Source organism: Barbatula barbatula (assembly GCF_947034865.1).
Source record: "Barbatula barbatula genome assembly, chromosome: 13".
Lineage (NCBI taxonomy): Eukaryota > Metazoa > Chordata > Actinopteri > Cypriniformes > Nemacheilidae > Barbatula > Barbatula barbatula.
In genome coordinates, this window is record NC_136776.1 from 10,411,691 (window position 1) to 10,426,820 (window position 15,130).

Below are 15,130 nucleotides of genomic sequence, written 5' to 3' on the forward strand. Positions count from 1 at the left end.
TTAAAAATAAAGGTTCCAAAAAGTTTCTTTTTTGAACTGTAAAGTGACACAAACGTTTGTCAAACGGTAGGCTTATAAAAAATGTCTCCTTCTAAAAGAGTAACCAAACATTTTGTTTTAATGGCATCGCTGCGAATATGTAGCACGTTAATTTGTATTATGGTAATTCATAAAGACAAGCAGCCTATTTATTAATGCAAAAACTGAACTGTTTTAACGTGTTAAAAAATAAATGTGTTCTGACATAACTGCGAGCTTCAAGAGCCGCAGAGGGGCGCTCTCACCCTTTCGAGCTCGCCAGATGATTTCGGGGGAAGATCCACAAGAATGACTGACAGCTGGTTTTAAGCATAACTCCTCCTACCATACGGCTTTCTCTCTCCGTCTTTAACTCTTTTCTTGGTTTCAGAGCAGCCGATCTTCATTCCAACGCACATGGAAAGGCAGAGGAGCTGCAGCGATCCGGGCTCAGATGGTGAAACTCGCTCAGGGATTTTACGCGTAAAGCCACAATAAGGTGATTTTACGGGACTTACACTGGGACCGCTCTGTTATCGGACTACAACGAAATGCTGTTTGAGGAGCACTTGACATTTAAACAACTATTGTCCGAATAAGGATTTCACAGAGAAACATATTTAAACGGACACGCATGTTTTCCACTAATGAAAAATAAGGAGCGTTCATTCATTGGATAAATTTTAATCCTCCATCAACGCAGTTTCAAATATTTTGCACATCTGCTGTCGGATTACACGGACTCAAAAGTCTATGTGTTGAGAGCGTTGTGTTTGTGGAAATATAGCTGAGAAGAACAGATCTGAAGTTGGAGAAGAAGGTCTCCGAAACTGGACTGAGGGTCTGGGGGATTTAACAATCTCCGATTGGAGCTCCACTTTCATGTCCGAACTCTCTGGTTTATGACAATGGATTATTTGCTGTTTTTATGCAGTTTTTTGCTGCCTCTGTCATCGGCTGTTGAAGGTAAGATATTAAACGCTCTGCTATTCCTCAAAATGGTTTTACGCACCCGATCGATGGACAATCTTTGTGGCACATATTACGGGTCGATTCTTATTGATGCGTATTAAGTATTTGCGCTTTGGTCGCAGTTAATAATAATAATGAGTTTTTTAAAGCATTCAGTTATAAATGCAGCAACATGCGCATTGTCCCATACTTTCCAAAAGCGCAGGGGGTTTGATCTGACCATCAAATGACACCAATACGCATGCAACAATACTGCTGAACGTCTCCCTTATAAGTGTTGTTTATTTTCTTTCACCAAGACAATAGTTTCCGTTCTTCCAAAGGGAAATGTCTCTACGGGGAGTCTCACTTCAGCAGCGTCGGTGTCAGGCTATCCACAAGCTCAACTCCATCAGCGGCGTGTCTTTGTAACGCTGCTGTGCGTGTTTTATTTTCAGACCAATTTGAATGAAGTTTGGCAAATACATTTAAAGCAATAAAGTGATAAAGAATAACATTGTATTGTGTTTGTATATTAAAACCCCGGTTGGCTTTCATTTCGGGCATGTGTTGGCCAATCATGGTACTTCAGTGGTCTCAAAACAGTTTATTTTCGTGCGTCTTAGTCAGAAACAGGATTTATTTATTTAGTAATAATTAAAATCAGTAATGAATTCATTCTGAATCTGGACCCCATTAGTCTTCCAGACCTATTGACACCAATAAATATGAACACGATTGTAATAGATTTTAATTTAGAAAAATAATGTAGATTTATTTTGCCTTTATTATAAAAAATAATAAGCGAAACAATTCTTGAACCCTCTTGTAGTGCTACTATGGCTTTTTGTCTGAGACTCAAAACAACTCCCGGACTATTTAAAACAAAATCTTTCTTTTAAGTTATTTTTGATAATGCACTATTATATAATGTACATATAGCTCTATTAGGCTTTTAGAATTTGATCATAAACCTAAAAAGGCTTACTTTAAAATGTCCTTTCAAAGACCGGGTTACTTTAGCAGGCATTACGTTTGCTTTCTCATAGCAGATTGCTGCTTTATCTTCCTTTTGATTTAATTGTATCTTTTTTAATATGTTAAGTTGATAGAAGGACGTGTTTAAATGATAACAAAATGAATGGTAGGCGGTATACATATTCCTGCTTTAACATGGTAAAAGTCTTACTCCCATTAAACTTCACAATCATTTAGGATTTTGTCCAGGAACTTGTAAAAACTATTTTTTATTGTCTGACAGTTTGTCGTGCGTGTTTCATTTAGAATTTAGTCAGATTTAAGATAGCCTATAACGCATGTTGTTATTAGCCTACAAATGACCATTTTAAAGTGAATTTGCACTAATTTATATTACTCTGAATTTCTTTTGTTCTTAATTCTTGTAGTTTTGAGTGAATTTTGGGCCCTGGTGATTTATATCCCTGTAAGACCCATTTGAATCTCAAATAAATAAAAACTGCAGAATGTAGCATTGTTATGGATTTGAATTACACATCTTATGAATCAAGCCATTACATTTTAGAAAAAAATATCCTCGTTAGCGTGTTATTTTGAGTAGCCTAACTTTGTATGTGGGCGTATAGAGCCATTTCCAGTTTAAGGGCTCAAACATGAATGTGGGCCACCTAACCTCACAAATCAGTGTTAAAATACTAACAAAACACTTGTCCGTCTTTTCTGAGCAATGCCTTAAATATTTTAATTCAATCAGAAAAAACTTTTTTTAAACCGGAGCGCATCAGCCGTCATCGTGTGCTATTGTAGGGATAATGCAAAGGTAAACTCAGTCAAGGCAGAATATACATCTTATTTAGGATATGCCATTTAAGGGCAAACACCATTAACATGAGAAACAGGAAAATAATTACAGAAAACATCCATCGCTGAAAGAGCTGTGCTTTGAGTCGAAATACAAGGCCTTGGGAGAAGATCAAGCAAAAAACATTTAACTCTATTTAGTTGTACACATATGTCGCTTAATATTTAATATAATTTTCCATTAACATTAAATCAGAACAACTACTACTACTATAAATAATAATAAATTATGTGTAGTTACTGTATAGACGTAGAATTTAACCCACAATTATATTAATAAAAAGGCAGTATTGACAAATACAATATTATCATTTTTTTATTTACGATACTTTATTATTATATTTCAAATTTACATCAGAAATCTATATATTATTATTATAAATGACAATTAAAATTATATTGGTAATTATTATAAATGGAAAATAAACATTAATTTGCTGTTAATAATGTAATGTAAATGTAATTAGAGTAGTATTAGTAGCGGTTTAAATGTATTTAGTAGCTTATGCGATTTAATCGTTTTGTAACATTATAGGATAATTATTTATTGATCTGCTGTTCACACATTTTGTAGTCACGGCCTACACTCTTAATGTATTCAGTCAAAGAAAAGCACACCCCTCTATAGTATATTTTTCACAATATTTTCTGTTTTATATTCCATGCCATATAAATAACTTTTTAAATACATGTCAAATTAAAAAGGCTTAAAAAAGACGCAACTAGGTTACACTGTCCACCCAATGCCATATTAGGTTTAATTTGTTTTGTGAATGTCCATAGGTGATCTAAACAAATAAATATTAAACAACAAGTATTTCTAAGGATATATAATAAATATCTAACCAGTCATTCTTAATCTTTATAATAACATGTTTATAATAAAACAGTGTAGTTAGTTTTACCTGACCCCTAAAAAACATTACTTTCATTCCTATAAGTTAATATAGTCAGGTTTATTTCGTCGTGTCAAGTCATATTTTTGCTTGGATAATTCAAATATATTGCTATACCGCTTATTATAATTTGGCATTGTTGCAGTGCAGCTTTACAGTGAAGATAAAATTTTTGTCATGGGGTGATATCTGAATTAAGTTACTTATTTGTATCACAATGTATTTTAGGTTTGGCTTGATCGGTTGCTGTTTCTTTCTATTCCCAGAAGTTTAATAATTTTTGTTAATCGTTTAAAAAAATGCTTATTCTTATTAAAAGAGTTTTGTGTAAGAGGCATTGAAAGGTCATATGTTAAACACAGGGCACGCTGAAAAGATTTCCACTGGCTTTGTTTCAGACCCTTGTAAGGAGCTCACTGGGATCTGTGACTTAATCTTAAAGATGCTATGAAATCCAGACACTCATAAACGCAAAGTGTACCTCAAATGCTCCATCAACGTGAACTAGTTGACATTACTAACCTACATCAGCATTGATAACATTTTGAGCTCAGGACTCTTCTGGCAATAAAACCTGATGGCATTTTCAGCCTGGCAACCAATAATAACCCGCACAGAAGCCAATGTTTAACCAAGAGGTCTGTTAATTGATGAAGAAGTGGACAGGACGCCGACTGGAATGTAGAATTCGCTCTTTTTTTGAGAGTCCACTCAAAAGGGCCATCCTGGCAGCTGACGGAAAAGGCCTTTACAGAAAACTAGGTCTTTGACACTCGCAACAGTGTGAGGAGAGAATGTGTCTAGGCCTGAATAGTGCCAAAATCCCCCTGGTGCTGTCTGCAGCTACTGAAGCGGAATGAGAGAGGGAAATTGAGAGCAAAAGAGAGGCAGAGAGAAGAGGAATTGAGAGAAAGAGAGACATTGGAGCTCGATTTCTGTCTTCAGTTGGTTAGGAGCAAGATGGGTGGCGCGATATATCTGCTTCCAAAATGCCTTTTGAAAAACGGGCGGCATCGCAGAATACCCAAACAAAGTCACATGATGAAAAGCCAGATAAATTTTACTTTTCATTTGAATAGTTTTCCTTCTCAGGCCTCGGCAGAAGATTTGAAGAGGTTTTAAAATTGGCCTTGGACTGCAGGCACAAAAAGGCTCGATGAAATTTATAATCTACAGGAGGAGGACTTCCTCCTTGCTAACAGGAATAACTATGAAAGTTGCAATATTCATGCTACTTTTATGACTGACTTGGGTAATTTAGCGTTTTATGATTACTTAAAGATTGTACTGCCATATACTCGTAAAGTGACAACTGGTGCAACCAGCATTTCGCTTTCATTGCTGACTGAAAGTCTTGTAAATTGGCCACTGTGTAACCCCAATTCTGACATGTTATTAATTTGGGTCACACTTCAGTATAGGCTGCAATTTCCCCCCAATAAACTCTTAATTTTTTGCTTATTAATAGTTAGTAAGGTAGTTGTTATGTTTTGGAATTGGGTAGGATTAGGGATGTAGAATATAGTCATGCAGAATAAGTGCTTCATAAGTACTAATAATTAGCCAATATGCCAATAATAGGCATGCTAATAACAACTAGTTAATATTGAGAATTTCCCCCCATACTAGATTAGATTAGATTAGATTCAACTTACTTGTCATTACACATATACAAGTACAGTGTAACGAAATGTAGTTTAGGTCTAACCAGAAGTGCAGTTAGCAAGTGCAGGATATACAGTTAGAATAAATACAGAATACAATAGTGAGAATATAATACAGTGGGCATGGACTATAAAAATATTTTGCAGTAGGTGTGTTCTATGAAAATATGACAGTAGGTATATACTATGAACAATATATACAGATGACTATATACTATGAACATTAATGTACAGTAGGATATGAACAGATAATAATTTAGACTAAAGATAATAATTTAGACTAAATAATTTATACTGAAGTTTTATCTTAATTTGTTTATGCAACAATTTGCACAAGGAAGCTACAAACAGAGGCAGTTTCATACTTTGTATACATTGAATTGTGAAACCTATTCTATTCATATTTTGACACATAAATTCCACACATACATAGCGAGCCCAGAGGACAGAACTGAGATGATTGATCGTCGCATGTGCTTCATGAGAATCGATTAACTCAAGTTAAATTGAGGAAACTCCGTGTGAGGAAAATCCTGTTCTGATATTTTGCTAGACTATGTTTTATAGGGTAATGTGGCTGAGATGTTTTCATCTAAAGGGACTTACAGTTTATGAAAAAGAAAGTTTTGTTACTCATGATCGTATCTGTCAATTTAAAAACTAGGCTTATATCATTCTTAAAATCAATAAATATCTATAATCCACAACCTTTTAAATAAAACGATATAGTTTACAAATCCAATTTCAACGAGGCGATGTGTGATGTCAGAAACCCTGCAGGAAATGGCTAATGTTAACGTTAAAAATGTCTGCTATGAGCATGTGTGAACGGGTCGGGAGGTTTTAGGACTAATGATGGCTACTAAACTCTATGGTCTAAATACAACCAAGCCTCTGGATTGTTAAAACATGCTCTTAATCTCCACATCTAACGCAGAGAGCCCCAATCCGGGGCCCAAAAGCACATCAGCCCTTTACCCTTTCTGTTAGCCAAATTTGCACTTTTGCACATCTGTTCACTTTATACGAATCATACCATGACTGTGTATTTCTACCCAGATACACTTTTGTCCTGTTTAGCATCCAGTAATGTTAATACAATCTCTCAAGATGGTAAATTAAAAATAGTAAAAATATGACATTTGGCAGACGTCAAATGCAACATGAGCAGATGCTTAAAATACCTTTTGGATTAATTTATTGTATTGTGAACTGGTGTTTAACTGGAATGTTTTTGTTCTTTGCTTGGTTTGCCACCTTTCCATTTGGTGTCTGGAATAAGAGTGACAGAGCTTTGGCAAGGTGTGAATTCAGATACAGTACATGAGAAACTATTTGGTTCATGTTGTAAAAGCACCTGAGGGTGGTTTATTATCTGTTGTGTCTGTGTGAGTATTTTCAATTTAAGCCGACTCATGTAAATCCAAATCAAGTTCACGATATGTGGAGAACATTTATTTTGTAATTTTTTCTATCATTTGGATTTTCCAAAAATACATTAAAACATGTCAGACCCAAGATCACACCAGTATTTAGTTATTACCAAAAACAAACTAAACATAACACCAAACAGTATTGCATGATTTGCCCTTCCAATGAACACTTAATTTCCTCCATCATTCCTTACCAGCTATCTGTACGCCCTATCCATCTTTCTCTTGGCCCTTTCCAAACACCGCATCCAATTTCTGCAGGGTCACCACCCACATCCAATCAGAGTTTCCCTATGAATTAGTGTGACTGATCCATTTATGGCTCGTTGTCAGGCTTGATCGATCACACTTCCATGTCACTTAGCTTTTCTGGCAACTAACCTTTCAAAATGTGCCAAGCCTTCTAAAGATTCATTAGCAGCTGTTTTTATGACTTATTGGTTCCTATTTACTGCCATTCTTCTGAAAGTTATTAGATTGTATCTGAACTGCCTTGGAAAAAAGGTGCTCATCACCTCTCACGCATGGATGAAAAGACATATTTCAGCAGTGACCTCATAACTGCCATTTTCCAGCACAGAAATCCAATGTCAGAGCACCAGAGAAGGGCAGAGGTGATAGATATGTGAGGTATTCTGTGCAACCCCAAGTAACTACTAGCCACAGCCAGTGGCTTATCTGTTATTAAAGTGCCCTCAACCTGAGCTGGATAGATCAGGACATAGGCAAACAAAGGGACAGAGAAAGACTCTTAGAATTGTCCAGCATCCAAAAGGCACTTGGTACAGTATTGGTTGAGCAGTTTGTGTGAAAAGGTGCTGAGTGGAGATACAATGGGAACAGACCGAGGCTGGTCAGATGGGGTTATGAATGCAGTAACATTGAGGCAGAGCTCAGGACAGCGAGAGCAGAGAGTTTTCATCTTATATCTTGGACAGCTGCCACTGACCTTTTTTTGCATCTTAGATTTGACTCGCCCTGCCTGAGAGGAGATCATTGTTTCTGCCCCCCCCCCCCCCCCCTCTGTCTGTCTTTCTACCTATCATTCTTTCTTACGAGGTAGCTGAAGAAAAGTCTTGAAGTGTCCTACAAGGAATATGCAAGATTTTTAATGAATCTGAAAAGCCAATAACCATCAATCAATGGTGGTCTTGAGCCTGCACTTAAGATCAGGCCCTCCTGACAGTTGGAAAGTGGAGAAGATGGTTACAGTCTGCTTACATAAAGAGAAACTCACAGCAAAAATAGTTAGTTTTCCATTTTTATAGACCATGTATGTATGAAACTGTCATTGTTTTCATCTGTATACTCGTATCTAAAGGTACAATAGCATTTAGATGCAAAGAGGCAGTGAAAAGGATGACAACCTGGTGAAAACTGAGATAACAAGAGTGGGAATTTCACAGTCCCTACCCCCAACAGGTGGGTTATATCCAGACAGGGAGGCTACAGACAATGCCCTTCTTTCTGTACTCTGTTTACCATCTTTCTCATCACCTCCCCGTCACATCTTAGGTATACTTTCCCACCATCCCCTCCCTGTTTCCCGGTTTTCTCTGGGCACCTTATGTGTCCACCTCTTATCAGGGAGAGCTCCTAACTGTAGTGTTATTCTATGTGTTATCTTACCAGTGATATCAGAACCCCAGACAATGGGGACAGAGCCTGTTTACCCAACCATTGATAAGATTTGTGTGTAAGATGTGTGTGTTCTTTCTTCACAACTCTATTCTGTCACATTATCCTTTGGGATCAAGTGGTACGTCTATATGCGATGTAAGTCAAGCTCCTGCATGAAAGATTTGAAGTCTCTTGATACCTTGTTGCTCATGGCATTTAAGAAAATCTGAGAGCAGGTCCCTTTCCATGACATCAGAGTAAATAAATGAACCCCATACTGCCGTAATCCCATACATTGCTTGAAGGCGAGTCAAACTGGGGTCTCTAACTAAGAACTAGAGCAACATGGGCATGCCGAAGTGACGCAAACTCTCCTGGGGTGTGAAAGCAAGCATATTGATGTGAAATAGAGCCAGCACTAGAAACAAATTAAAATATCCCATGGCCAGATGGGGATGGTGGACTAAGGGGCCATATTTATATCATGGGTGTTAGAAACACCACGGGGAAACAGCTTCATTGCCACTTTTGCCCAGTTGTATCCTCAGGGAAATAGCCTAAAAGGATGGTGATGATTAGCGATTCAATTTAGCAAGGCATCGGTCAATGCAGCAGTCCAGAAGGCGATGGTTGCTCCCTTTCCATCAAAACAGGTAAGCGATCGAAATATCCAGGGACGAGGTTTCTCTCCCTTGGTTAATTAAGCAGGCAATTTGTCACTGTTCCAACTTATTAAAAAATCTTCTTTTCGATTTGAGACGGCTTGGTCTAAGTGAAGGAGCACTTAAGAGCGATCTATAGTTCAGATTTTTGTCTGCTCAATGACTCAAGATGCTGCAGCAGAATAAAATAACAGTATTATTAAAGAACATCAAGGTGCAGTGTTTACAGATTTTTTTACTGTGAGCTTTATGCCACTTTCATAAATACAGTAAAATTGGAGGGCCATAGTTAAGTTAAGCTAGTGACGTATACTCCAAAAATATGGTTTGCTTGTTTGCATAGAAAAAAAAGACCACATTCTAGAAATGTATATTATAACCATACATACATACATTTCTAAGAAAACAAATGTTTTGATTATTTAGTCTAAGTAAGCACATAACCTCTCACTAGTACAGTATAAAAGTTATTTGTATTGTTCCAAGCTAAGACTTTTTCCAAGAACTTTGGTAACCATCCACGTTGACCTCCATTGTATGGACACCAAAACCATGGAGACATTTGTCAATATATCTGCTAAATATCTATTATGCATAAGAAAGGGTCATGTACAGGTTTTGAATGGGTAAATTAATGATGACAGAATGTTTTATTTTTGGTTAATTATCCCTTTAACATGCCAACTACTTACATTTTTTTTTCTTTCATAACCAGTCTGTTTTCTTATCTACCTTTAGAAAAATGTTTCAGTGTCATCCATCTCCACCAGCCTGTTTTTAACACGTTTACTCATACACCCGTCTTATGAGGAAGACGTAAATAGAGGGGTTTTACAAATATACACTGTATGCTCATCCCATCAGTGATGGGACAATGACTTGTTTCTATGAGTAATCTATGCTGAGGTTCAGTCCACACCCTGAGGTTCTTCTGATGAGCACTTACATATTGAACTCATCGTGCTTGGAGACCACCAAGAGATGTAACATACCTGAAACGCAGAAGGTTACATAATGGTTCCAGGCAGTCAAGGTGTGGTTACAAGGTCTGTAATTAGAGCCGAGGCCACCAAGTTTTCCTGACGAAATGTCTATCTTTGTGTGCGTAGTGGCTTTAGTGGATCTATGTGTATGTGTTCCAGTGTGCAAACAATCCCAAACTTCTCATTATCTGTCAATTGCATCTCTTAGCACCAATAGTTCCTTAATTGAAGGACGTTTTCATAAATAATGTTTTCTGCAACTCTCGTCTTTGTGCCACCTTTGCCATGTGTGGCGTTTGGCTCGCAGGCCTTTCACATTACTGCAAACAAACCACTGCTTATATATGTATACCACAATACACAATCTAATTGGTGCCGTTTATTGGTTCGTTGTTGGTTCAGTGTAGATGTTGTCAAAGCACTGTGTTTGACATATCAGTCAATGATTGACTCAAGATTGTGCTAACTGTCCGTGTCAACTGCACTTCCGTCCTGTATTTCCCATTTCTCCCTGTTGACTCAACTCTATTATCTGGTAAGACCATTCACCTTGATTTCCCAAAGGGCTGCTACTGTCTTTACATAAGAGTCGTGCTGTGTTTTAGTGCCATGTTTCCAGCGACGCACACACTGTTCCTGTATCATTAAATAGTTATTTCTGCTGGAAATGCCACACATATCCAAACTTGATTTAAATATCACATAAACAAAGTGTTTTTGACCATATTGCAATAATAAACTGTAAAAAATCGAATCTTTTTTAAATAAAACTCTGTCAGCTGGGCACCAGAAATTGTTAAAATACTGTAAAATAACCGTTTCCCTGTAAAATAACATGGTTTGCCCATTTTCTTGTAAATTTGCGGTGTTTTCTGTTGATGTATGTCTTTTTTGCCTTTAAAATGGAAAATCTGTAAAAAATATCAAAACAGTTCTTTAAAATTATGTTTTTTTAGTTGTTAATTGAGGCTGGCTTATATATATTTGAGTGAACTATCCCTTTATTAATATATATATACATATTATTGTTTATTCACCCTCATCATGTTCCAAACCTTCTGCAGAACACAAAATAAGATATTTTTAAGAACTCTAGTAACCAAACAACAGGGGCCCCTGTTGAATCCTCCATCTCAAACTCCCTCCCTCCTTCTCACCCTCTACTGAGACCCATAAATCAATGAAGCTCAGTAGCCTGTTGGGGGTTTACCGTCTGTAGGGGGTATTGGTGGCCCAGGCTCCCCAGCCACTGGCTTTAGTTACACATCAATGAAGGGTGAATAATACATTAGTCAGCCCCTGACAGTACAGCTCTTGTCAGGCAGGCAGACAGAGTCTCCCCCGGCCCTTCATCAGCGCATCTGTGCTATAATCAGTCTCTGGAGATGTACCTCATCTTGGTCTACCTCTCTCCCACCTGATTCACTTAGGGTGTATGCAAATATTATGTTATTTTAACGCTTGCAATGGGGGGTTAAGCATACGTTGTCTGTAAAGAAGATGGAGTATGAGCGTAGCTCATGAAAGAGGTTTCAGCACTGTCCAGGTGCTTCAAGTGACTTGAGCTTCAAGTGACACCATAAAGTCTTAGTTACAAGTTTGATGCAGGAGGAACATGTGCTGACCAAGGTTGGGTAGCAGGGGCAGCAGAGTTAAATTGTGATGGCATATATAATCCTAGAACCAGTCTGATTTAAATTCAGAGACGTTCATGTGTCTAGCCCACCCCATTACAAAAACATACACACTCTCCCTCCAAATATATCAACGCTTTTATTTAATTGTTCAGAGACATCTAAACCCCTGGCCATATGGGCAACCCTAGAATTGGATGTCAACCGTTCTATCAACCTTCTCCAGCATAATTGCCCAGAAATGACCTTCCATCACTAATACCTTCTGTCACAAACTGTGAGTCAATTTGCAGTAAGCGAAATGCTTAAGTGCACGATCGTGCCACCGCCAATGACCCAGACGCCCGTGTGTGCTAATCAGGCGGTTGTTGCTTTTTTAATCAACAACCAGAAGTCAGGGGTGGAGCCTGCTTAGAATCGGACGGTCACGTCTAGCAAATAAGTGGCATACAGTGTGCCAGTTTGTGCGTCTGTGTGATAAAGAGTCCATTTAAAGAGGTCTAACGAGTCAAGTTATTACCACGTCCAAGTGTGGGATTAATTAACTGAACGGGAATTTGGAACCCGGCAGATGAGATCTTGCAGAATGGCGTGCAGAGAATCATAATGAATTAAATATATTTGCTGTTGCCAGAATCAGCAAGCACCTGGGATCTGGCTAATTTTTACACTTGACATGTAACTGTATATACAAGTTTAGTATTAACTTTGTGATTGTTTATTAAAGGGATAGTTCACCCGAAAATACAAATTCTGTCATTATTTACTTACCAAATGGTTCCAAATCTGTACACATGTCTTTGTTCTGATGACTACGAAGAAAGATATTTGAAAGAATGCTCATATCCAAACAGACCTTGGAACCCATTCACTACCAAAGTGGGAATTTGTTTTTGTTCTGTTGAACACAAAAAAATACATTTTAGAGAATGTAGGACACCAAACAGTTCTGGGGCACTTTTGACTACCATTGTAATTGTTCATACTATTATACTATTGTAGCTAGTCAGTGGGGTACAAGAACTGCTTGGTTACAAGCATTCATCCAAATATCTTTGAGTAACTATGACAGAATTTTCATTTTTGGATAAACTGTCCCTTTAAGACAGACATAGTTGCCCGATAGTTATTACAATCCTACAGACAGTAATTCTACAGTGAATATTAAAGCTTTTAATACATTTCTATTAAAAGTCTCCACTGTTTGTTTTTAATTTATGTTTTATGTATTTTCTGTAAAGCTGCTTTGCAAAAATGAAAAATTGTAAAGAGGGCTACAGAAGGGGGGGTGACTAAAAAGTAGAAAATTGGTTATGAGAGCATTGAAAATGTTAGCATGGGCCATATATGTTTCTGTTGAGGTGTTTCTAAAGTGCTAGAGTCTGTTAGCCAGAAGGAGTCTTTGATCTTTATGAAACCACAATGAATGAACATAAAAATGATAGTGTCCCTTTCACTCAGGAGAGCTCCCAAACCAACCTAACCACACTGAAGTCATCGGTCTCATTCAGAGCCCCTGCGTAGGCGTGTGTTTGTGCATGTATTTGTTGGCTCGACAGTCACAAAGGCCCTACCTAACCGCATTCCTGCTGGTTACTGCCTAACCTTTCTTTGTTGTTGCGGCCCTGACCTGAATCAGCCAATGATTGGGTAGGTAAACATTAACAAGCAGCTCTGGGCATAATGAGCTAACGTGAGAAGAGCTAGTCGAAAAGATCTGCACCGCCTCAGGCTAGTCCGTCACATGTGGTGAGAAATGTAAAAGAAAGTAAGACCAAAAAACGTCAGATAATAACTTCTATTACGCTGTGGTGAGCTGGAGCCATTAGACATGTTTTCTTTGTTCAAGCAGGTAAACCACAACATATCCTGATAATTAGCATGTAGCGCGGAAGCCAAAACTGAGGTATGGATTTGCTCTCATGTCAGTTGTTCTGCAGTAGTTGCCAATGCCAATATGTGATGGCGGTGGGGAAGGCTAACTGGAAGCTAGCATGGTTCTGCTGTAGCAGTTAGTGTTTCCAGCGTAAGAAATTAAAAGGAATCTATCTCAACCTCACTGGCAACCACAGACAGTATAGTTGAAACATTATAAAGCGATCGAAAGCCACTGGAATGCCGGAAATGTGGACCACATCAGTTCAGTAGCTGCCGACAAACAGCTGTCCCATGATGTGAAGCAGAAATATCTTATTATATTTAACAGTCATTAGAGGTTACCGTATTTCCTTGGCAAAATGATGTTTGACTGATGACTATATCAAGAAAACTCTACCTAATATCCTATAACTAATATGTTGGTTTGATTTTTCTGCACTCATTATTTTTCAGGTTTATGACAGGCTCAAATCTTTGACATCATCCCAACTAGTCCTGTAAACATTTTATCTAAAGATTACAAAAGAGAGAAAATGTGGGGTTTCGGGGGACACCACACTCTGAAGTACCTCCTCAGTGTTATACCACGGCAAACAGCTCTGGGTGGTCCCCGGGGATAATGCTATTACCATATATTTAGCCTGGATGTCTGCTGGATGCCTCAGCAGAGGTATAATGAATGTGTCAAAGGTAGCAGGCTGTTGGAGAGATGGAGACAAGTCCCTGGACAGCATCTAGAGCAGACAGTTCTTCTCTGCAGCTGACAGGCAAGGCCAGTGGGCAGCTCTGTGCCAAAATACCTTTATAATGAACCTGGAATGGTTAAGTCAGGAGTGGTTCTTGCCCTGTTCTTGGCTTTGACTACAAAACACAATGAGCTATGAGGAAATACACAGGTATTTCCAAAAACAGCGCATCGAGAACATTGAGGGAGGATATATTTTGCATTTTTTATTTCAAATTATTATTGTTTTGAAACAAGATAATGATGATAGCTCACGCTAATTGTCCAACGCCAGCATGCCATTATGTGCAGTGTTTGGAAGGTGTTTGTGTACCCCGCTAACTATATCACTAGGAACTTTTAGATGCCCTTCACCCTATTGCTTAATGAACACACAGCGCAGTGGATTCTCCTCTTTACATAGAAGGGATCTCCTCCATACACAAAAATAAATAAACTAATGAACATCCATCATTCTATCTAATACTGTAAATGATACCAGTGTCCTACAGTCCTTTTTGATTTATGTAAAGAACATCTTCAGTACAGTTCATAACACACTGTTGCTACCAGGTGCCAGATTTTGCGACGTGGTTTGACTGAGATCTGAGTTGTGGGTAACGAGGCATTGAGCTCTATTGAGCGTGGAGACATATTTCAGGCAGTTTCAAAAAGACCTTTTCAGTCGCATTGGCAGACTTGCATTCCTGGCAGTTTATTACAGCCAGAGTAGAATTTCAACCAGAACGAGAAAATCTATCAAAATACAGTTATCATTATTATAGCCTTTTTATGTCTTTCGCTTGAGGAAAAGAAGATGTGTTTGAC

General features: G+C 38.0%; 1 protein-coding gene across 7 annotated transcripts in view; it reads left to right on the forward strand.

The window, feature by feature from the left end:
* Nucleotides 1-401: 401 nt before the first annotated feature.
* The window catches only part of ephb3b (eph receptor B3b), a 42,458-nt gene continuing 27,729 nt past the window's right edge, over nt 402-15,130 (forward strand). For 6 of the 7 annotated variants that reach the window (XM_079471156.1, XM_079471160.1, XM_079471158.1 and 3 more), the window contains exon 1: nt 424-984. In XM_079471156.1, the coding sequence (XP_079327282.1) occupies nt 921-984 (64 nt within the window). In that variant the 5' untranslated portion in view covers nt 424-920. Of the gene's footprint in view, nt 985-15,130 lie in introns of all 7 variants that reach the window. The other variant, XM_079471159.1, reaches the window with a different exon arrangement.